The sequence below is a fragment of the Lissotriton helveticus genome, chromosome 10 (genome assembly GCF_964261635.1).
Source record: "Lissotriton helveticus chromosome 10, aLisHel1.1, whole genome shotgun sequence".
Lineage (NCBI taxonomy): Eukaryota > Metazoa > Chordata > Amphibia > Caudata > Salamandridae > Lissotriton > Lissotriton helveticus.
In genome coordinates, this window is record NC_136071.1 from 495,981,916 (window position 1) to 496,007,554 (window position 25,639).

Here is a 25,639-nt window from a genome sequence, read left to right on the forward strand (position 1 = left end):
AAATCATACATAAATAACTAAAGGTGAAATTTAAACTGCCCCCAAACATGCTGTCAAAGTGTAAGAATATGAATCAATGGTTTGCAACCAGAATTCCATTTGCACATCATGGAAAAGTTACTGACTCCCAACCTGGGGTAGTAACATATTCACAAAGGAGACTACTTCAGACTTTCACTGAAACTTTAAAAAAAAAAAAACAGAACTTGTATTATTATTTTTTTTTAACATCCCCTTTTCCTTTATGGGAATTGGACTGCTTTTAAAAAACACATAGTTTCTTTATTTAAAATCAATCGCTGTTATGGATGTCTGCTGACACTCGTAGGCCACCATCCCTGTGATTTTAACCAATTGAAGTGAGTCGCAATTTGCAACCAGCCTAATTAATATTATTTAAGTTGGCCAGAGGCAACTCACTCCAATTCCTTATACCTATTAGTATATAATAGGCAGGTTTCCAAAATAGGTCTCTGGTAGCACAAATACTAGACTGAAATTGTGACTGCTTTTTGGTTCCAGAACAGTAGTATCTATGCCTCCAAATTAGACTTACGATGTTGCTCTAAATCCGAAGGAAAGGTTGCTTGTTTTTCAGCTATCCCTTCTATCATTGTATAAAGTCAGGAGAGCCTCTTATCTCGGTACCAGTCCCTATGTGGGGTTTAAAACCGATGCTATAAGCAGATGACGATAAACTCCTCCCGTTTTGCATTGCATGACAATGTGATTTCACAGCACTTCAACCTTTACTTCTAATAATCAAAGACCCTTAAGTTGGTCACTAAGCTCTTCTAGCACTCACTCTATGACAAAAGGATAGTCTCACTCAGGCAAGGGATAATTTGATAATCTCTCCACTATACTCCGTAGCTGAGTTTGGGGAGGCATAACCTTACTCTGAAGTAAAATAAAACCCTCATGTATCTGTTTTTAGTTACCCAATAAGACCAGGAGAGCCCTAACTATGCTTCAGATCACCAGAAGAGGATACTTGTTCTTTTCTGCTCCCAAATCAGTTGATAAGGGTTGGAAGAATTTATGTACTGTTTCCCACCAGTTGACCCTCTTGGCCCTGCTGCCACTCAACACCTGAGGTCAGGATAATTTACTGCTTTGTTCCCCTGTGCCACATGCTCAGAAAAGCCTCTAGTTATGCTTCCCATCAATATTTCAAATCAGGAATGCCACCTCAAACCTCGCTTATAATAAACAGGAGAAGCCAGGACGTCCCTGCTACTCTTGTGATAATAAAGCATAAAAGTTACAATTTCAATTATGGCCAGATACTCACCCGTCAGGAGACACGCTGATCTTGTTCTTCTGATGGCTCGTCTCAGTCACTCTATCAATTCCACCCAGAGGTCTGCTACTTAACCCATCTCCCATTCCAGAGTAGGTAATGGCATCATACAGAGGCGCGGTGGGGAGCGAAGGAGAGATAGATCTAAGGCCATTCAACGCTTCAAGTAGCGATATGGGCTCGTACCCTGGGGGGATGTTGTCAGAGCCCTGCATAAAAGAAGAATTTTAATCAAATGATGGACTATTCATGTAGTAAACGTGGAAAACATTAGATACACAAATGGTAAAGAGAAAAAAAGAGACATTTCAGTCAACAACATATATCCCCAAAAAAGACAGCCATTAATATAAACAGAGCTTCGCTTGTAAAACAACTCCTTAAAATATTAATATACATTTTCCACACTTTTAATTTGCGAGCAAAGTAAAAAAAGAAAAACAAAAAGAAAAGAAAAAATTACTTAATTGAACCAACAGCCCCTTTGTATGGATAACCGATTCCTTCACATTATTACATATGTGCTGCCTCAAGGAAGGCGTTGGAACACCTGAAAAGCTCTCACTTGAAAAACTGGGCATTTACCGTAATGGATTTCTGAGAACAGGTTGAAACAACTGGCAAAATGCTCTAGAACACTAATAACAGGAGTACTTCCAGTGAAATTTTTATAGAAGCATTCATAAACTTCACCAAATAGAACGTTACGAAGATTAATTAGTTCTGGAGATAAACAGGAGTAAGCATTTAATCTATGAATAACATGATTTGATATTTGCACGAAACTGCTGACCATCTTTTGAATCCTCTTGTTTTCTCAATATAACTATAAAATTTAGAGATTCACGATATAATTTGACTTTATAAAAGGCCTGAATGAGAAGAAGAGGTATGCAGTTCCTGTGGAGGATGGAAGAGGAGGCTGGGTCGGTCAACACCTCTACCCTAAGTTGGAGACGGGGTTTTCCCAATGTGGGAAGTGGGGCCCTCACACACCCGGTTGGGTGTCATGCTTCATCATAGAGCTTGCTCCTTGTCAGGCTGGTGCTGAAATGCCTGACGGGCACACTTTGAGGGGCTCCTTGTCGAAGATATTTTTCCCAAGCAGTTAGGTGTGGGACGGGTGTGGGGCCTCGTGGTGTAGATGTGGATAAGGTGTGTGAAGAAATGGGGTGTGGAGGGATAAAATGCTCCAGAATGAATTTAATCTGCAATTCCATTGGACCCAGTTAAAAACATCAATGGTGTCACCACTGATAAAATGGTCAGAGGTGGCTTACAAGTGGGTGGTCAACAGGTTTGTCACCGTAGTGAAAAAGTTAGCCAAATGCCCCGAGGAGACTGACTCACGAATAAACCAGACCTTTTGCAATGCATTGGCCATGTTCTTTCAAGATAAAGTTAATGTGGTTTATAGTGGCTTCTCCCAATGTTTTTCTCAAAGGACGTCGCCCCCTTCAGGGACTCCAGCTATTTGCAGTGAGGAAAGGGAAAGTCTCCGAGGCACTTCAGGCATCAGTGACCCCCCCATAACTACCCTCTTTTCCTTCTTTAACTGATGAGGTCACCAATCTCCTGCTGTCCACTAAATCTAGTTCCCCTCTGGATCCATGTCTTCCTAGAATCTTCCACCTTCTACCAGAAGTATTTGTCTCTCATCTGTCTCTGATTTTCAATCAAATATTTTCCGCTTGTATATTCCCAATCAACTAGAATCTGGCGTCTGTCCTCCCCCTCTTAAAGAAAGTAAATTTAGATGGGGCAGTCCCTAATAATTTACCGCCCTATCTCCAGACTCCCTTTGTCCGCACAAATGGTGGAAAAAGCCATGAATAGTGCTATATCAGAATATATTGAGAGGCATGCCTTTCTGGACGCCACTCAGTTTGGCTTTAGAAAGCACCACAGTACCGAACTGGCATTGATTTCGGCATCTGAACTGATTAGGCAGACAGTCGATGCAGGAGGCAATGCAGCACTTGTGCTGCTTGACCTGTCTGCCGCTTTTGATACTGTGAAGCACCATAAACTATTGGAAGTCCAGAAGGGGATTGGCATTAAAGGGAAAGCACTTGCTTTACTTAAAGCATTCCTATCAGGCCGGGAACAGTTTGTGGCTCTATCAGAATTTAAGTCACCAAACTTCATTCTGCCATGTGGAGTACCACAGGGCTCTTTGTTGAGCTCCACTCTTTTTAATATCTATGTTTCCCCACTGGCGAGGCTAATCAGAGCGCTGGGCTTCTCTGCTATTTCTTACGCAGATGATACTCAGATTGTGGTTTCAGTGACAGGTTCACCAGCAGACACAGTTCCATACCGGTCTTCGCAGGTGGGAGACTGGATTTCCACTAATTGTCTGAAACTGAACTCTAGTAAGACTGAAGTCTTACTCTTTGGAACCCACACTCATTTCTGGTCCTCTGCTCTTTTCCCTTCGGAGCTGGGCTCGCTACCTAATCCTATGAATAAGGTAAAGAATCTGGGAGTAACGTTTGATTCCATGCTTTCCTTTGAAGGCCATGTAAACCAAGTTTCATCCATCCCCTTCAATACACTAAAACTACTCGGAAGGATTCTTCCACTTATTCCGGTGGATTTGCGGAAGTTAGTAATCTCGGCTCTTGTTTAATCTAGAGCAGACTACTGTAATGGCTTATTCATTACCCTTTGCAAGAAATGCTTGACCAAGTTGCATATTGTGCAAAATGCTGCTGCTCGTCTATTGATGAACATTCCAAAACATAAATCTGCCTCCTCGGTGCTCAAAGAGTTACACTGGCTACCAGTGAATAGACGGATCGAGTTCAAGGCTCTCTGTATAGCTTTTAAAGCTATCCACGGTACAGGGCCTACCTTTTTTTAGACAGAATTTGCAGCCATACATTCCAGCCTTCCATCTCCGCTCAGCTCAGTCCAATAACCTGGTAGTCCTCAGGTTCAAAAAGTGTTCTTGGGGTGGAAAGAGATTTCTGGTCGGCACGAACAGACTTTGGAACTCTCTACCTCAGAGGATAAAAGAAGAAACACACTTGTTGGTCTTTAGGAAGGCGTTAAAGACATGGCTTTTTAATCTCTGATGAGGTTTTAAAATCTCTGATGAGGTTTTAAAAAGGTCTGGTTTATATTGTCTGCTGAGCTAGCGCCTTGACACCTTCGGGTGAATGTCTCGCGCTTTATAAATTTCTTATTGTATTTAATTTCAGAAATCACGTGGCGATTCGTCAGGACCAGAAACTCTACACTTTCTACACAGTGGTTGGTTTGGTGTGCTCTCCAAGGTGATCCAAGCATTCTGCTGCCTAACATTGAGGTACCTTTTTATTATATATAGAACTAGCTTACCCGTCGCGCGTACTGCGATCTCCGAAGAAAGGAAATTCAAGGAAACTCGTTATGATAACATTCAATTTACATTGTGTCATTTTTATTGAAACTTATTCATTTTAATATGGAAAACATTTCAAAGTGTCGTTTTGCTTCTATTTATTTATTCGAGTGCTTGTGGATACACATTTTTTGTTTTTCCGTCTGATGCGTACATCAGGATTCAAAAGATTATGAGGGCCCTGGGGGCCCGTATTTAAAAAAGATTTATGCCCGAAACCTTTGCGGGAGTGTACTCAACAACTTCCCAAAGTTTCCTGGCGATCGGATGAATGCTGTTTTAATTCTATTTATTTATTCGAGTGCTTGTGGATACACAATTTTTTGTTTTTCCTTCTTGTGCGTACATCAGTATTCGAAAGATTATGAGGGCCCTGGGGGGCCGATATTTAAAACTAATTTATGCCAGAAACCTTCGCGGAGTGTACTCAACAACTTCCCAAAGTTTCATGGCGATCGGATGAATGGTGTAGTAATGCATAAAGGACAGACAGACAGACAGACATACATTTGTTTCTATATATAGATGGACCGCCCCAATTTGGGTTATGGTCAGAGGCCATCGAGTGACAGGCAGAGGATGTACGTTAGAAAAGTTAACATCAGTTCAGCAGGGATCCAGTGCCGGGAAAATACCCCTCACTCCGCCTGCCTTTTCTAAAGTACATTCAAGTATGAAAGTGATATTTACATTTCCACTGAAGTGAAGAAAATATATAAAATATAGACAGTGAAATGATTTGATTGACATAAAAAATAAAAATTGTTTTTGTGAGAAAGGCTGCATGGATATTAAACATTGCCTTCATAACACAATCACTTCAATATTTTGGTAATTTTTAATCTCTCTTGTTTTTGACACAGTGGATCACACTCCTGAACGGTCATACTCCTCTTGGTTAAGCAAATATGAGTCTTAATGGGTTTGCTTCATATATTGACACTTCTATTTATTTATTTACTGTAAAATGGGTTTCAAAGCAGGTAGCCAATTGAATACGCATGAGTGGGAAGGCATGAAGATTGCAAATTCAAAAACAATAATTAAAGGTTGAGGGAAACAACTGAAGAAATCCAGAGCAATGGTAATTATCTAGGCAGTTACTGAGGTGGATGTAGCCTTGCAAAGGATTAAGAAAGGTGTGTAACAGCCTTAAGAGGATTGCACAGGGCTAGACCCAGGCATTTTAACATACAAGGATGCCAAAGAGAGTTTGCAAGGGTGCAGGGCTGAGGAAAGGTTCTAACCATAAGAGCAGTTTTCAGACATTTTCTGAACGTCAGAAAGTCTTATTCAGATCTTCCGCATGTAGGCTGGATGTTCCGAAATGTGGAACCTTGCACAATAAGTGCTCTGCTGTCACATCAGTTACATCTTCAAAGCTCAGAGGCAGGAGGGTTGTAATTCAATGGCTATGAACTCCTTTTATAGATAAACCCCAATGTGTAGCAGTGCAGAATGAGTACAAGGAACTGAGATCCTTTACCAGAAGTCAGTGTAGTAACTTGAGCATCTGAAAGTAGGATCAAGACAACTCAAACTGTGTAGGAGACAGGCAGACTAATTTCAGGCACTTTAAAATTTGGTCAAATCCTCTTTTGGTAGTCTGACATAATTGACATTGCAACAGTACTGCTCAGAGAGATCACAGTGAGAACCAATGCAATAGTGTCCGTACAGGGATGATTCCATGCAACTGGTGTACATGGGAGAATGCATTTTTGCTACAAACACTGGTGAGTGAAGAGAGGCCAATATCAAACAATAGCTGTAGGTTATGTGTCTTTTGTAAAAGTTGTGGTGGAGATTTAGGGTAAAGGTGAAGCATCCACTGGGCCTCCAAGTAGGATCTCTGTTCTCTGTCTAGTGAGACAGAGCCAACTGTCCTTCGTCCAATGCTGGACAACTTCCAGATTGTTAGCAACTCTGTGAGAGTCTGTAGATCCTTGCATCTGTGTACAAGTGGCACCCAAATTGATATTCTTCAAAGATGTGGGTCAGGGGGATCATACTGGTATTGAACAGGATCAGTCAGATGGCTGATCCCTGAGGCAGCCCCACAATCAATGCTCCTGTACTCACTGTTATGTTTGCAGTTGAGTCTTGAACTTTAAGGAATTCTTCTGAGATGAATCAGAAATGAGATGAAATATTTCTAGATAGGCACTGAACTGTTTAGTGATCCCACTGGATTAAGATTGCTGCTGAAAATCTGGCAAGCACCAGAACAGACACTAACAGAGACTCTGGAAAAAGATTCAAACAGACTCAAGGCCCTAGAGGTGCCATGGACAGGAGCTGTCAAAACACTCACCACATAAGGTAGGCGTGAAAAGTTGGTTTGAAAATCAGATACCCATTCCTCCGTGCATCAAACTGATGTTAGTGTGTCGACTATCCAAGAGCAATGGATAGGGAACACTTCCTCCCACTTAAATCAGCAGTGACACACAACTCCAACGATGAGCGAAAGGGGCAGTATTTAGATACAGTTAAGCTCAACAAAGATAACATTAACAGTGAGGTTAAACGAACACCTGCAATGGGTAACCCAGACACGAGTGAAAAAATCAAAACAACGATCTAAAAAGTATATTTTCTGGTACCAGAAAAATAAAAGCGAAGACGTATTGCATTTTATTTTCATCTGCGTTTGATAACAGAGCACTAAGGAGTCAAAAGTATTACAATGTAATGACATATCAGTATATGCAAGTAGAGATAGGGGAATCTGAAAATCTGTTTAAAAGCGTGCATTACATAGGCTGATTTATAATAGAGCTATGTCCATTATTTGCAAAAACAATTGAAGAGGCAGAATACTGCAAATTAAAATAAACTATCAAAATAATTTGACCAAACACACAGTTGAGCTTTCTGGCACCTCGGCTGCACTATTTATGTGCTATGTGCTTCCACTAATAGCTAACCTGTAAGTAGGCAAAGTTGGTGTCAAGAAAGACAAATTGATAGTCTTTAACAGACTACAAATGTACTTAGATGTAGATCTTACTATTCGACCTGCACTTTTCAATTTATTGGCTATGACCCTTTGATCGGTAATTAATTAGTTAATGAATGTTACAGTAATTTCAATTATCGCTGATATCCCGAGCAATGAGATCTGATTGACTAAGAAATATAGGTTTTTATACATGCTTTATATATGTGACTTGAGGAATGTTTTATCAAAATAAAACACTGAAAGCAAAGTAATTTCAGATCATGTAAAACAATAGACATCTTTAGGCGACAGGATAAAGATAAACCTAGCTTTTAAGCAGAAGTAAAAGTTCAATTATTCAGTGAAGAAGAAATTAAGATAGGAAAGATTTAAGTGACTGTGCTGCATTAGTTAAGCTTTTTGAACTAGAGTTCCCATGTTGCTTGAGAGAATCTGATGTATCTTCACTGTCCTTGGACCAATCTAAAATGTAATACATCACTCACGATGAACTTCTCCTTGGTGTCATTCAGATATTTAAACAAATTGCTATTGTCGTAAGTTGTCACTTTATCTGTCTTCATATCTGATAGATTTCAGGTTTTCTTTCTTGCCAAGTCTGTTGGCCTGTCAGCACTATCTCTCGGTGCAGGCTTACTATCTGGTGGCCTAATCAGATTACTGAGCAGGAGAGAATGAGGTCTCATGCAAGCTTGGGGAGTAACCTGTGAGCAGTCTACGTTCTTCGCAACTTAAAAGTCTTACATAAACTCAACTAATTTTCATTACAGCTACACCTTTCATGTGCTTTTCTCCCACAAAAATCCTCAATTCTCCTGTTCACATTAGTTGCAGCTTCAATTTACTAATCATGTTTCTTCTTACTTTAACACATAGGCTACACAGTTGATAGCTTTTTCAGTTTACTCTGCACAAACTACAGTTCTTTTTTTTTGTTGTAATGTTCCATAATTTAATTTCTGTTTATTGGCCATCTTACTTAGCTCATCGAAGATTGCTTCATCTCTGTGTGCCACATCACATTTTCAACTTTCTTCTTTAAAGCCTCAATAACTTTGGATGCTTATCTCCTTTGTATGCGTTTTCCCCTACTTATCAATCTTTAAAATTGTTTTAAATATTGCTTTTTACTTGGTACAAGTGAAGTTTTTCCAAAGAACTTAAAAAGCTGAATCAAAAACGTTATCAAAAATTCTTTAAAGTGTAAAGGTTGCCACACTTAGTTAACAGAGTATTGAAATCTTTGTTATGACCAAAAGTTTAAAATATATCTTTACAGTTTGTGTTAACAAGGTATAAGCATTGCTTATATCCTGCAATAGAGAGGCATGATATTTAAATAGAATAAAAAACTGCTGGGTCAGTCTGTAAAACATTCGCCATAACTTTTATAATTTGTAACTTTTAGAAGTCTGGTCTTACACAGCATGATTATAGGAAACCCGTACAGAGAAGTAGCATTACTTTCAGTTTTTCTCATAAAGGGCTTGCAGGCTTCCTTTTGTTAATGAGAATTCCAATTTCTGCTCTGTGTTTTAAGATGATGTATTAATCTTTTTTAATGGTATTTCAATTAACTTCATGATAATCTGTTGACAGTGCCTTGTAAATCGTCAATATAGAACTACAATACAATTTTAACATTCACTCTATGCTATCCTCCTCTTTCCACTGATGACTCCTAGTATACCACACCTTTACTGCCATGAGTATGCAAATAAGCACAACTGACATTCTGTGGCACAATGACATGCATGTCAATGAAATTCTGAAAAGCTTTAAAGACTTTCAATTATAAATCCCTTCTCCAGGCACTGCCTCTTTTGACTCTTCCAAATTGAGTCATCTTTTACTTCTTTTTGTAATTTAGACCTTGGTTTCTTCAGCATCTATTACAGTTTTGCACAAAACAAATAATACAAATTTAACATCTCCAAATACATTGTGTCAAGCGCCTTCCTACTTAATAAAATAATATGACCATTTCTATAGCAGTTCAGTTGCAAACTGCATTTAATCACTCGCAGCTAAAATCCGTCTTTTTATGAACAGGAATGATCTTCAGGAGCCTACAGAATGCGTATTACTTGGCTCTAAGCTTAACAAGACTGGAAGATTATTGCAGAACTATGCATTTTATCATAAAAAGAATTGGCATCCCATATCTATTTTTGAGAAACATGAAGTGGTTTCAAATGCTTTCATCGGTTGATCTCGGAACTACTGTTGGGAACCTGTTGTTTTTCATTAAAGCCTTTTTGTAATGATGGCATTATAGTTTCTTTATGACAAGGAGTCAATGAAGTTAATGTAGAGTGGCTGTGACAGCATTTTGTAAGGATCTTTGCTGCTTTTGCTGTGGCAGTTTCTTCAAGGAGATCAGATGTATAATGCCTCAGTAAAAGCGGTGTAAATCATGAATGTTATTTTAAGCAGCATTAGATTCTTTTAAACAATTACAAATGATAACAATATTTTGCAACTAGATGCATTTAAAATCTCAATTGGCAATGATGGGTCTAATGTGATTCTGTGTTTAACTTTAGAGCTAGTGGAAATTAGAAACATTGGTAGTAAGAGGTGTGTAAAGAAACATTTTGTGCTACTAATCCTTTACTCGTCTCATTAATTTTAAAACACTGTCTATTAATCACCAAATGTATAATGCCAACAATTGTTAGTTTAATGTATTTAAAACCTTTGAACCCTTGGTGTCAGTTTTACCAGTTAAGTGTAGAAGAATTGTTAATCATACACAATTTATGAAATCCTACACATATATACATCAGATTTTTGAGTAAAACGTTTAATATAAATAATGAAGTAGGTAAAGAACCAGGCATTTAGTTAAGTTAAGTGCGGAAGTCTAATCACTTTCTTTTGCTGCAGACTTTTCAAATTCCTATCATTAATAAACAAGGTGAGAATTTTGTTTTTACATGAAGCTAGTGCTTCATGCGTCACCAAAAATGCTACTTTCATTGTTCACTTTCCATATCAATTAATCTATGGCATATGCAAGCACCATTTCTATTCTTCTACTAAGACGGAATTCTGGATGATATTCTCATAGTAATGATTCTCCTTGAAAAGAAATACAATAATTATGCAGCCTCTGCTTTTTAAACCAGTTACACTTTATTGTAACTTGTTTTATTGGTCCAGCTGCAGTTATTTGAGAAGAAGAATATCCATGAGAACCAGCTGTACGTGTGGCTTGATGAAAGTAAACATTGATGATTTTTTTTTTATTAAACATGGAGCAAGGAGATCAGTATTCTCAATTATTATGTTTAATGGTTTGCAGCCTTTAGGTTGCAGGTTTGTAGTTCTGAATACTTCTTTTAAGTTGCTCTACATTTGAAGGTCTTACTTCAAAAACAGGTTTTCCTCCTTTTCAAATATTTTTCTATCTTACTTCTACTGATTTTAGACTATATGCTCACTAATCTCTGTGATTTTTAAAATTAATTAGTCTTGTATAGTTCTGCAATAACTAAGATTCCTTAATTTCCAGTCTGAAAGGGACCAGGTCATCCAGCGCTTTAGTACTTCAACCCTTTCTGAACTGGAGATCTAGCTTCTGTAACAACTGCAACAAAATAGATTTGTAATTCCATTTATACATGTCCATCATAGCTTTTAGCTTGGATTCAAGTATCTTAGATTTGATTTTCCGGTCTCCTCTTTTCTTCATGAACTGGATTTAATTTCTTAAGTGCTGGATTGAGCTAGTTGTAAAAGGGTGTAACTGTCATCAGTGTTACTATTTTAACTAGAGCTAATTTAACTATGATCTATTTGATGTGATATGAAATTGATAGACTGATTCTTTTATTGTTTCACTCACAAGAATTTAGGTTTTTAGATTCTGATATCTGAATGAGTTTTTACCTAATTTTGTCTGGTACTTTAATTTAATTTCCACGGATAGTATGACACACAGTCAGTAAAACCTATAGGTTTCTAAATTTGTAGCAGATGCCTTTTCAACTCATGTTCAGTTTGGTACTTGTCCATGATGATGCACTACTTAAGTCACCTGCTGGAAATACCTGAATGAATAAATGTGTACTGGGTGATTGGGTCAGGAATTCTGCTTCTTTCACTGCCCTGAGAAGAACATCTGAATTGACTACGCACTTATTATAGTTATTGAACTAAGATGGTGACGTTAGGTAATTCTTGGAATAGCTTTTTTTTTCTCCATTTTTGGAAAATAAAATTACTGCATGACTAACATTCTCAATTACACCATTCAATTATTGCTCACTAAGCCTCAAGGAAGGGACAGCAATAATTAAAAGTCTTGTTCAAGTTTTCTTAAAAGTTTTTTTAAAAAACAACCAACCAATATTCTTTCACTTATACTAAGCTTTAGATTTAATATGATTAACATACAACCTGAAAATATCACGATATGTCAGAGCAGAGTGGGCAATTCTAACCATGTCTTTGTAGCCGCAAAGATATATAGATAAGATGTTTCTAAAAACTTGAAAAATATCTGTTGCAAGTGCCACTATGCATCTAGCATTTATCAGTGTAAGCAATAGTTTTCATGTAATGGTCAAATGTTCACATTACCACTATGAAAGCAAGTTAGCCACATATTGTACTTGTCACAATCTAGCATTGCTGTATGAATATTTCTATTATATTTGCAAAAAGTTTAATAATCAGAGTCCTTAAGTGGCTGTTAGTTGACATGAACTAGTAAGTGATAATTGGAATACTAGTTTTCTGAAAAGCAATCTGTTTTTCTATCGTCTAAGAAAAGAAATATTTTATGTTACAATTGATATTTATAGATTCTTTTTTCTGGGGGTTCTAATGTTTTTTTAAACAAGCAATGTAGGGTACAGTATATCTGGTGTCTTCTGAACGCTCTGGAATGTGATTGTCTGAACTTATGAATTACTACCACCGCTCTAGCCATTCTATAACAATTTTATCTATCCCACAAATAGTAAACCATGCCCACTCACTTTAAGAAAATGGAGATAGCCGTTTATTGAAGGGTTATCAAAGAATAACAGACAGTTTTGCTGTGATCATGCTAAAAAAAACTATTCTGTGGCACATGGAATATTTAATTAAACATTCTCTAGCATAGTCTGTTATTTTCGAATGCACCGCAGGCACAAAATATATAGCAAAGATCAGCCTTATAAGCTTTTATTTTAACAATGGTGTAACCACTACAAATGGGTATTCCTAATAAGACAAAACCACATTTAAAACACTAATAAAAATGTTAACTTATTGGAAAGAGAACCCATTTTTCTCTTCTGGGTACTTAAGATACCGGAGTGTACAGTGATTAGCAGCTAGTCACACACAAATAGGCACAGAAATATACGCACAGAATGTTCATCATGGTCCAGAGACTGAGCAAGCACAGGACTGAAGGAGACTGGTGACAGGGCACCTGGCTTCTTCTTTACAGCGCGGATCTGCAGGAGAGCCCGGAAAGCTGAAATTTGAAATGCAGGGTGATCACTTGACCAAAGAACTCAGCATATCTTTAGCATTATTCTTTCTATGTTCATTAAACAAAGTTTAACTTTTTTTTAAAAAACACGAACATGACCAGTCTGAATGGGTGTAACGTGTGGTTATACTTTCTATTTTTGCAAGATCTTATCCATTTGCTAGACAACATTTAGAATCTTACAATCTTTCAGAGATTTTTTCCCAACAAAAGCATCAACTATGAATGAGCCAATTTAATATAATAGTGACGATGAAACCCGATGGAGATTCAAGCTACCTTTTTGGAACAGGAAGGCACGATGCATGAGTAATCAAAGTGATTCTGGGGTGTATTCCAGGTGTATGAATGTCCTTTCAGACCATATATTAGGCCTGCGAGTTTCAAGTGCTTCAGCATGTATTTCAACAGAAGACATACCCACAAATGTAAATACATGATCAAAAAAAAAAAAAATAGGTAAAACTATGTTACCTACCCTGTAAGCATCGGTTTGTGCCATGCAGTGCTCTAGATCCACATGCTGTGCACAGTCCTGCCATATAGTGTTAGGCTCGGATGTGCGCATGGCATGGGTTCTTTGTTCGATTGTTTCTCTGCAAGGAGGGTGAGGATATAAAATGGAGCTAACAGATACAGAATAGGCTGACAATGCGAAGAGAGAAGGGCCTCTGTAGAAACCAAGGCTCACAGGGAGGAGGGTGGGTGCATGTTTTTCGACAGAACTCCATTCCACGAACAGATGCCTAATGGGTGATATTATCCTTTTGTGGCACGTGTAGTTGTAGCTACACATGCTGTTCATAAACTGTAAAGGAGCTCTCCCCTAAGAGGTGACTAGCCAGAGGATGTTGCAGAGGACTGAAAGAGTGCACAGAGTACAGCTTGGCCAACCTTAGCATGTGGTTGTGGTTCTGAGAGAGACAAAGATATTATGTCTTACGGAAACACTTTGTAATACACGAGGGTCCTTTTGATATCTAATGTGTGAAGAGCACTCTCTGCCACCGACTCTGGATATGAGAAGAACATTGGGAGTTCAATAGTTTGATTGAGGTGGAAAGAAGGGACTAACTTGGGGAGAAATTTGGGGTTTGTCCTAAGGACTACCCTATCTGCATGAACTTGGAAGAAGGGTGCTTGAAGGGATAGAGCCTGACATGTACGCACATGCTTGAGAGAGTTGATGGCCATTAGAAGGTTACCTTCCAGGAAAGGTACAGCAAAGGATATGAATGAAGTGGTTCAAAAGGAGGGCCAGTAAGTCTGGTGAGAACTGTGTTGAGATTTCAAATAGGGCAAGTGGTACCCTCGATGGAATTACTCTTTTGAGTCCCTTCATGAAGGTCCTAATGACTGGGAATCTGAAAAATTAAGTATGTTCTCTGTTCTGAAGGTAGGCCGTAACAGTGGCCAAGGTAAGTCAAATAGAATCACAAGCAAGCCCTAATTTTTACAGATGAAGCAGATAACAGACAATATCTTGGACAGCTGCCTTGAGAGGTCTGACGTGCCTGTGACTGCTGTGGTGCACAAACCCTTTCCATGTAGCTGCATAGTAGGCTCTTCTTGTAAGCCTGAGTGTTTCCCTGGGGATGGGTCATACACTCTGGAGGTAAGTTGAGGTAGCCAAATTCAAATACCTCAGGACCAAATTGAAAAGTTCTGCTTGGGATTTGGGTGTCTGAACATGCCCTGGCTCTGCACAAGAAGCATTGACTGATTGTTGGGCAGCTTCTTTGGAGGCATCAGGGAGAGGTCGATGAGCGAGTTACACCAGGGCAGTCTGGCCCAGATGGGTGCCACTAGGATGAGAGTGAGGGATGTTTGCAGCAGGTTTCTAACACTGAACAGAAGAAGAGGTTGAGGCGGAAAAATGTAGATAAATATCCCTGACTAATTCATTCACAGTGCATTTCCCTAGGATTGAGGTTGATGGTACCTGGAGCTGAAGCTTGGGCATTTTGCGTTTTTGACGGTGGCAAAAGGTCTATGTTGAGGAGCCCCCCAAAGCCGTAAGTATGGGATTAGGATTCGCAGGTTGAGGTCCCACTCCTGGACTTGTTGCTACATCAGGCTGAGCAGGTCTGCAAGGATGTTGTCCACTCACGGAAGATATTCTGCTAGTAGATGGACTTTGTAATGGAGTGCCCACCATCAAATGCCCTGAGCCAATGCAGATAACTGTGGGGGGAGAGTGCCTCCCTGCTTCTGCAGGTAGCACATGGCTGTGAGGTCTGTATGAATTAGAACTACCTTGTACTGAACAAGAGTGAGGAACGACTGGAGTTCTAGCTGGATGGCCACCAATTCCAGGCAAGTGATGTGGAGACCCCAATGAGTGTCCAGGTACCTTGAACATTCAAGTTTCTTAATTGCGCCCCCAAACCTGGTGAAGGAAGCTTCTGTTGTGATGGTCACCTGCAGGGTCTGGGTCAAGAAAGGGCCTGTCTTGTAACAGATTGGTGCTGTTCTACCACTCAGAGACACTAGATCCTCCCATTGACCCTATGCTTGTGACTGTTGTGCAGTTAGGCACTCCTGCAATGGGCGCATGTGAAACATGGGATGGGGAACTATGGCAATGCAGGAGGCCATCATGCCAAGGAAGCGCATGACCGTCCTTCTCGTTAGTCAGCGATCTGGCTAAAAAAGAGGGATCAACTTTTGGAAAGCTTGAACCTGTGCTGGGCTAGGATAGGCTTTCCTGGTGTCTGAATTGAGAACTGCTCCCAAGAAGGGCTGCTCCTGAAGGGGCTGGAGGTGGGACTTCCCTATGTTGATTCTATAGCCCAGATTGTGTAACAGGTTGATGCTCAATTGGGTTAGGCGCTTGATCAGCCAGTCGTTCAAGTTTTGGAATATGTGCATGCCGTTTCTCTGGAGGTGAGCAGAGACGCCAGCAAGACATTTTGTGAACATCCTATGGATAGTAGTTACCCTGAATGGCAGCAGTCTGAACTGGTAATGCTGACCAATTAGCACAAACCAGAGGTACCAGCGATGTGCAGGGAGGATCGGGATGTGGAAGTAGGCGTCCTTCAGGTCGAGGGTGGTCATGAAGTTGCCTACTATAGTAGCGGGGTGACATCCTGGAGTGTCACCATGTGGATTGCTCTGACAGGATGTAATCGTTGAGGGAGCCTGAGGTCTAGTATGGGTCTGAGGGACCCATCCTTTTTGGGAATGAGACAGTACAAGGATTATACTCCATTGCTGCAGTGGTGGAGTGGCACTGGTTCTATGGCTCCCTTTACAACTGGGTGCCTGTACTTCCCCTTTAAGGAGGCGCTGGTTTTCCTGGGAGAGGGATTGTCTGAGGGGGGGATCTTTGGTGGGGTTTAGGTGAGTTCTAAGCTGTATTCCCGATTGATGTTGGAAAGAAACCACCAGTTGAGGTGATCCCCTGCTAACAGGTGAGAAACTCCTGTAGGCTTTCCCTGGCAGGTGTAGTATGATCGGGGGAGAGGGAGTCACTTTTCAGTGCAGGTGCATGACTTAGCCTCGGCACCTCTACCTCTGTTTCTAGAGCAACTGCCCTTGCAACCTCCCTGGAGTATCCCCATGATGGCGTCTGTTGGTGCTGTTGCCTCTGGTAAGAGGTAGATGCCTCAAAGGAGGTGGTCTTAGAGCCCCTTCTATAGTTGGACCTTTGAAAGGACCCCATGGACAGGACTTTTGAGTACACGCATCACCTTTGCGGTGTCCATGTCCTTCTGGACTTTTTCCAGCATCTCATCAACCTGCAGTGCAAAGAGGTGTTACCTATTGAAAGGTAGGTTGAGGAGATGCTGTTGTACCTGTGGTTTAAAGCCAGAGAAATGCAGCCAGGCGTGGTGGCGAATCAGGACACTAGAGTTAATGCCTCACGCTGCAGGGCACAGAAGATGGTGGTGTTAGAAATTAGCTTCCCTACGGAGACAAGCTTGTGTCCCCAATTTTTGTTCTCATCCGGGAGCTGCTTACAGGATCTTGAAGGTTTCAGCTGCGGTTCATAGCATGCCTTTAAGCCTTGGGAGATACTGCTGACCTTTGGGTAGAAGAGTGTCTCCACGAGGAAGTGCACGTACTTCTGGTCCCTATGGAGCTCTACCTTGTGGAAGGTAGCCTTCCTGCTTATGATGTCGTGATTCGAGGTGCTATCATTGGAAGGAGTCAAAGTTGAAGTCAAACGTTTAGTTACATAGCGACTTAAAACTGTTGCATAAGAGAAACAAAGCATTAAAAAGCCTTACAAAGTGATAAAATATTGCGTGAGCAGACAAAAGTCCTTTAAAATATATATTTTAAGTTTTTAGAATGAGTCTTGGTATATAATTGTGCAGCCTCGGAGAAAAAGCCCATGATGGTAGCCTCGCTTGCAGCACAGATTAATTCGACATTAAGACACAACGAGACCATGCTTAAAAAGTAAACCGTTGCTCGAATTTAAGAGGTGTCTGCAGAGTGCTTTGAATTATCTTTTGAATTGTTTTGGGCTGGAAACCCCTACCTCAGCAGACTCGCTATTTTTAGCCACTAGTGTCAGCAATTGTACTAGTTGGCAGTTCAGCTGCTGATCCTCTAGTGCAAAGCAGGCTAGCACGGCTTGTCTCCGAGTCTGAATCACTCTTTGATTAAAATGAACTTTTAGGAGCTGTGTCCGTTCCTTCGATAGTTCCTTTTAAGTGCATAGGAGGTGCAGCAGATCTTCTGTGGTCGTGCTATAAGTGCTCAATGTCATCCAGCCATGTGCTCTCTTTGCTAATGTAGCTTTTTCTTCAACCAGCAATCAAGATCTTACTGATTTCCCTAGCTTTTTGTATGCAGCATTGCTGATGGTTGATTCCCAGAGCTGTAAGGTTCCTGTGTTGTGCAGGCATTCACTGAGGTAAGTCATGGCTGGTGAGGAGTCTTTCTGTTGCAGCTCTAACCACAGGTAGTGATTGAGGATTTCTGGTGAAGCCTTCCGGATTCTGTCCCAGCTGATAATGAAGACTCCTTGCATTGCCAAGGTCTGCCTTTGTAGTCCAAACTCCAACCTGTACTGGCAAGGTGTGACGCTGGCTGCAGATAATTCTATACTCTCTAATAACAGTGCTAACCAGGGCGTTTGCATCCCTGCCCCTCTGTAGTTCGCTGCGGTAAGCTATCGTTGGTATATGTGAGGCTGGTATTACTCGAACATCAGGAGAAGATGGCTTTGCAGTGTAGAGGTCTGGGTCTGTGTCTTCAAGTAGGTTGAGGTGTAATCGCCCCAGGGGTCATCTCCCGGTTCAGTGTCAAAAAGTGCTTCGTACGGAAAAATTGGGAACCAAGGAATTCCTTCACCCCATAGGAAGGAGCGGTGGTGGATGAGGTGGTGGAGATGGAGGTGGAGGTGGTGGTACAGGGTGCCGAAGTAGCTCTGGGCTAGTGCTTCTGTCAGTGTTTCCTCAATTTAGGCGGGGAAGAGGGTTCTTGAGCAAGCTCCTCCTCAAAAGTCAGCTTTCATTTACGGGAAAGAAAGTCTTGCTCCTTCGGAGGTGGCTTGTTTATAATGCTTCCTGTATGAGGGTGGATGGTGAGGAGTCATTGTTTGGCATCAAGATCATTAGGGAGCAGGATGGGCTGCTCTTGATACTCCAAGCCCACTAACAACAGGGCTTTGGGCGCTGAATGCTTCGATGCAAACAAGTTTCTGCATGTCATGCACTGAGTGGCTTTTTGGAGCCAAAGAAGTCTTGGTAGCCGAGGATGGTTTTGGCACTCACTTTGAAGGAAGTGTCGTCCCAATGGCCAGGTGTGGAGCAGCTGTCTTGGTGCTGGTAGGTGGCTGGCCTCTGATCTGTGACTATTGTACGATGCCAGCCATGGCTAACAGGAAATGGAGGACCGCAAGCCTGCGTGTGGGCTTCAGGGCTCAATGTCCGACCCTCTTTAGGGCGGTGCTTGGCCTGTCGAAGCAGGTGTGGAGGTGTGGGTGTAGTATTGTACTCACAATCTAAGTCTTTTGGGCGAGATGTAGTTCATCTACATCGGAGTCCAAATGGGAGCCCGTTTCTGGGCTGAAGCAAAGGGCCAAAGTCTCCGACTCCACCTCGATGTCTTGATCCCGGAAGAGATCAGGGTTGTCATCGTGTTGACAGGTCGCCATGGTACACTGAGCTAGGAGGAGATTTTCATGGTAGTAATGGCCTATTTTGGATTGGAAGTTGAGGCAGATGGTGCAGGATGCATCGTCATGCTCCAGTAAAAGATGCAATTATAGAATCAAATGTGGTCTGTTTAGGGATATTTCGAGTGGCACTGTGGACAGTAATGCAAAGGAGTTCTTTCCATCACAGGGTCTGCATTCTTGGTGGAAGAAGCAGATGAGATGGCCGTGTGAAAGGGCAAGTGCCCCGAGAGGGTGATCAAAGGAACTCTGTCAAAGCCGACCAACGTTACCGTGATCAAAGCAACAGATTATGCGGTTTGAGGTGGATGCACCGACAGGTACAGGAGACAAACAGCAGAAGGCGCGGACATGCAACTCCCAGGATGCACATCCAAACCCAAGGACAGATAGAGACAATCTAGCAGTGGAGCGGATGCCCATCGGCATTACCAGTACCATTAATAGGTGGAGTTACCATACCCTGTGACTCGAAGACTCCTTCAGAGAAAAACAAGTTGCACAAGTAGAGTCAAAAACTAAAAGGCAGGAGTATGCATATCATGTGTATCTACAGCTACACGTGCCACAAATGTATTTCTCTTGACAATTTACACAGAACCCTGTCCCTTGCAGGGCTTAATGTTTCACAAAAGAAACAGAGAACAACCAAATATGGTCATGCCACTTTGGAGCTTGAATAAGGGCCCTATACTTCTCTCTCAAGCAAATGCCAAATAAACACCTGCTCAAACTCTGTCAATCAGCAGTCTCAATCTTCGGGCTACCACTAAACTACCCCGTGCAGCCTTCAGATTTAAATCCTTATGCTTAGTTGACACCATCCATTTGGAAGTCTTCCCTCCACATTTGGAAGCGAGCATCTCCATACCTTCATTCAAAAGTGCACTGAAATCCCACCTGATCTCATTTGAACAGGGTGACAAAGAATGTTTTACCACCAGTCACATACTCTTACACCCCATTTCCTTCATGCTCGCCTCCTTACTGTTTGGGAATATACATCTTTTAAATTTACTGGCTTCTCATTTCACTCACCTCTAGAAGTAGCCAAGAAAACATAATTTCTTGATATGCATATTCATGAAGTGTATTTGTGATATGAAAAAAGTGAGCCCAAAATCTGGGTTCGGAGACCTGTCTTGTATTGTGGCTAGACACAAAAAAATATTACTTGTGGCCAAAAAAGAAAGAAAAAATGTCTTTCTTGAGTCCCCTCACTCACCGGAGTTTCCTCACGGTGACATGCTTCATCATTGGGGCCATCCCAGTTCTCTACGAAAAGGGGCGTGCTACGACTTGCGAACTACGTAAGAGCACTTTAGTTGTGAAGGACTATGTGTGGTGCAAAAAAAGTGTAGTGAGGTGAAGTGCTATTAAGCACCCACAAAAATATGTAAATATCGAGATTCTACTTTGATTTATATGTTAAATGTAGTATGTCTTCACCGTCTTTGTCACAGTTAGTCACTTCTTAGTGTTTGTACAGGTATTTCACGTCACAAGCACTTTGCGTTTTATTCACCACACGCTGGACCCGAGAGCCTGCACGCACCAATATGGGGCAAAATTGCACCATATAGAGTATGCATATATATGTATATGTATCAAAAACGTGCATTATGAAGGACTTACATATCCCCAATCTCTTTGAGAAAGGGGTAAGGTGTTTTTAAACTTTGTTTATCCATTTCCTTACAGGTTCTTCAATGAGCAATACATACGTCAGTAAGTTACCGCGTATAAACTTTTGAACCACGCATGTGTTTATAATGAGCAGCGTTCACCATTGTAAATACTTTCTTTACATTAATCAATCCTTAACCTTGATTTAGGTTTCTAGGAGTGGCATATACAGGGCTGGTCCCTGTATGGTCCTGAAGAAACGCTGGGGGTAGCGTGAAACATGTTGACCATATATTGAACCTACCTCCATAGTTGGTCGGTCCACAGTATAAACCCCATTTTTAATATACCAACCTAGGAGCAGAATAAATTATTGAGGCCCACTAGCACGGTATTTTTAAATTCACTTACTCACCAACTCCACCTCACTACACTTTTTTTTGCACCACACATAGTCCTTCACAACTAAAGTGCTCCTACGCAGTTCGCAAGTCGTAGCACGCCCCTTTTCGTAGAGAACTGGGATGGCCCCAATGATGAAGCATGTCACCGTGAGAAAACTCCGGTGAGTGAGAGGACTCAAGAAAGACATTTTTTCATTCTTTTTTGGCCACACGTAATATTATTTTGTGTCTAGCCACAATACAAGACAGGTCTCCGAACCCAGATTTTGGGCTCACTTTTTTCATATGACGCTTTAGGAGGGCGACCTGCTCTTAAGTACCTCCATTTCCCTCTGGTTATACGTGTATTCCTACTCATTAACATAAAATTCAATCTTAATTTTGAACCATAACTACTTGCCGGCCTATGTCAGTAATAAGGCAAACCAGGATAATGCCATGAAAGTTTTGATTGTTTAGGATTAATGCATGAACTTTGCAACAAAACACGAAAATAATTAGTAAAATAAGCCTCTCACAATTAACCCATCAACGGCTAGTATAAAGATTAAAAAAGATATTCAATATAGTTCACAAGTGTGGTGATTGTACTTATCTTCCAAGATGAAGTTCATTTTACTCAGGTTACCAAAACAATCTATGTTTTCCAATATGGTCCCATAGCCTTCTGACAAAATCATTAATGAACACATCAGAATTGTTTAACTTAGTTGTTAGGAGTGAATAGAGTTCATCTTTTTCACCCCATTTATCCAGTTTTGGTCACCAGTGGTGTAGAGGCAACTATCAGTCGTTTTAGAACTCAGCTTTGCATTTCGCAGAAAGTACAGTAGAGGGTGTCATCAAGAAAGGAGTGGAAATACAAACGTGAACCTTCCACTTTTCATATAATGGGGCAGAAAAGTAAAAGATATGACTGGTTGAGAAAAAGGCATAGAGACACACAAAATTGTTGTACTAGTTGATGTAAGTGCTCCGGGCTACAAAGTGTTAAGGACAACACTCTGTAAATTGGGGGTGCCGCACAGAGGACATTCTGCAGATAAAGAGGACATTTGTAAACTTGGAACATCCATGCTTAGAGATTAGACTAACAGATGAGTGCCCTAGGTAAGTATAAGTATTATTATTAACAACCCACATAATACTTACGCAATCTGCAAATGGGGCAGTTGTTTGCTTGGTAGCGAAGAGTATCAGCACATGAGTTGCACAAACAGAGATGGCGGCATGGCAGAATGAGTGTGTCACGCAGGTCCGAGAGGCACACCACACACTCACTGCTATTGTCACTGTTTTCATCGTCGGAAGGCTGCAGGAAAAAAGCAATGACATATTAGCTCATGGACTACAAACAAATCATTTGGAATAACTAATTGCTTTGGATGTTACGTATGTAGTAATAGTGATAGTCCCACTTGCTTTTCACACTGTGAATTCCTAACTACTAGGCTTCTCTTCCACGCCAATGAATAACAAGTGGTGCCTGAGTACTTGATCCTACTAACACAATACACTTTGGATTTCTGGACAGAGAACAACTTTGACAGCGAACTGTGGCAGTATCAGATCTAGAAGTTGTGAATATCAAATCACAGACAGAATTGATATTAACTGCAAAGTATCACAAATGTAAGCAAAGTTAATGCACAAAATAAGGTCTAAAAAGCAAAGAAACTGCAAAACATTACATTAGAGAATAAGGTGTCACTTGTAACAAAGTTTCATCCCAGGTTGTTGCTAGGCAAACGTTCATTTAGCTCTTCACACGATGGCAAGATTATTGTATTTTCTCTGAAGACTTACACTTGCCTGTTGCTTGTAGTGCTACTGTAGTGTATTTCACTTTGATAGAAAAGCTCAATATTCCAGTGTTAGGTGCAGCACTAGACAATTTTATGTTCTAGAGCAGCGTTTTGAAAAGTGTAGGCCAGGATCTACTGGTGGATTGTGAGCAGATATTTGGCAGTTCGCGAGAGTCCTGATCTATTTGTCAGTAATATTTAAAATGATTAGCGCTCTTTGTGTACTAGTGCAAGGTACTGAACAATGTCCCTAAGTCCAGTTTGAAAAATCTCCATAACAAGCATTCTGGAGCGAGACTCCAGATGAACCTTCCCGTATTAGTTGCTGCTTTTCTTTTTTTTTTTACTTCACAAAGTCATTTTACAATGTAAGATGCTACACAACCACACCTCTGGTGTATGATTCTCACACATAAATTGAGAAACATGGATGCGCTCTAACAGCTACAGTTGCAGAGTTTGGATCTGGGGGACCAGGTTGAAGTCCCGGTGTTGGCTCAAGATCCTTAATTCTGGGCAAATCAGTTAATCTCCTGTGCTTATAATAAATTGAATCTGACCTTATGTAATGTAATATGGTGCTCATATAAAGTGATCCAGTGCCCTTGGGCTGTATTCATGTAAAAAATTAGTTATCAACACCAGAATTCTTCAGATGTCTTGTGAATTTAGTGAAGAGATGGCACAGACCAGCACCCAACTCTGAAAAGTATTCCAAGCTCCAGACTCAAGCGCAGTAAACCATGTGATACTTTTATGGGCAGATCGATATCTTGGCCATAGTCCGATATATGAGTGTGTGGTCAAGGTTATGAGGTTTACAGCAATTTGTTATTGTAAAAACCTTTTTTTTTTTTTTTTAAATCACCCTGCTAGGTGGATTGCGAACATCTGCTCTTCTAAAAACCAGATCATGGTTCTAAAAAGTGAGAGGGGCACTGGACTAGAATCATTGGTCCCACTCACTAACAGTAGCCTCTCTCAACCCTGGCTTACAACTTCATTCCTTTGGAATTTCCCCCACACCTTACAAAAGCACCGCCAAAAGCACAAGGTGTTGCCTTATACAACATCGGAACTTGGATTAGAGTCTACCTTAATTACATCAAACAATCACAAGCGTCAGTTTAATATCAGGCACAACCACTGTCTAAATGGACAGAAATGCTTTCTGACATTTATCTGCAGCATTACCCTGCTTCACGAACTATGGGGATGAGCTGGATTGCAAAGTCAAGAAGCCTTTCTTGCTTGCAGAAAAGGGTAAGCTTATTCTCATTTTCAATCAAAAGCAATTTGGTGGGTGATGGTTAATTCAGGAATTAGTCTTGCTACAATAATGCAAGTCCAGCATATAGTCACTTTTGATCTATGGTGGAGCATATTTTACCTAGACACAGGAAAGATATTGCCTAGCAATGCAACACAACCACATAGGTGACCACACCTTCCCAACTCTCAGATGAGGTTGATGCCTGCCGTCACAAGGGGGAAATCAGAAGCTCATCAAAAGTATTATGATTTTGAGTAATTGTAGGTTTCCCATGAGCTAGTCTTACTGAACCTCTCTACAATCCAAAGCGGTTTACATAACACATTTATCCATGGTATGGTGTTAAGAAAAACGAAACCAAAATGTTACTTACCTGTGCCCATAAGGGTACAGTTTATTGTATTGCAGATTTACACAATATGTACTCTTCTGCCATTTAGTATTGGGTCTGGAATTTTATAGGTTCCTCTTCTTAACATCTCTTGTTTCACCCTAAGGCATGACTACAACTATTTGTGACTTGCGGGCACGAGGACACAAACCTCATATTTGACTTTAGGGTTTCTTTCCCCTATTATATATTATCCCCTTGATGCTGTGCTTGTTATAAGTCTTAACAAATAAAATGTTCTTCTGTTAACCAGGGGGATTGGGAGGATAACATATTAATTTGTAATAGAACTAACTGCTAAACAATGGTTATAAATAAGCAAGATTTGAAGTTTGCAGCATCTGAATATGCATATACTAATCAGATGCTATGAACAGATTGGGGGCGGATTGGATATAAATGAACAGAAAGTAATCAATGATTGACAACTGCTTGCCTGACTCAATCTTACGAAGCCAACAGTAAATGTGTAAACAAACAACCATTTAGCAGTTATAAAAATGTTGGCTCATCTGCAAATATCTCCTTGGTGATCCTTTCAATCAATCAATCGGGGTTGGTAAAGCACAGCTATTCACCTGCGAGGGTGTCAAGGTGCTGGGGGGGCTCCTTTGAGTGCTGGGATCATCCGAAGAGCCAGGTCTTGAGGTCCTTCCTGAACTGGAGCAGTGTAGATACTTGCCGGAGCTGAAAGGGGGGGGGGGGGAGCATTCCAGGCCTTGGCTGCGAGATAGGAGAAGGACATTCCTCCAGTTCTGGTCTTGTAGATGCGCGGAATGGTGGCAAGAGAGAGGACTGCAAATCAGAGGGGTCTCTTGGGTGCGTGGAGGGAGAGGCGGTTGTTCAGGTATGCT

The 25,639-nt window shown here is 40.9% G+C and overlaps 1 protein-coding gene across 3 annotated transcripts in view; it reads right to left on the bottom strand.

The window, feature by feature from the left end:
- Nucleotides 1–25,639, bottom strand: part of MGRN1 (mahogunin ring finger 1) — a 336,236-nt gene that overhangs the window by 94,570 nt on the left and 216,027 nt on the right. For all 3 annotated transcript variants that reach the window (XM_078663001.1, XM_078662999.1, XM_078663000.1), the window contains exons 11-13: nt 22,469–22,628; nt 13,023–13,132; nt 1,295–1,512 (exon numbers count right to left, since the gene is read on the bottom strand). In XM_078663001.1, coding sequence (XP_078519127.1) covers nt 1,295–1,512; nt 13,023–13,132; nt 22,469–22,628 — 488 coding nt within the window. The remainder of the gene's footprint in view (nt 1–1,294; nt 1,513–13,022; nt 13,133–22,468; nt 22,629–25,639) is intronic.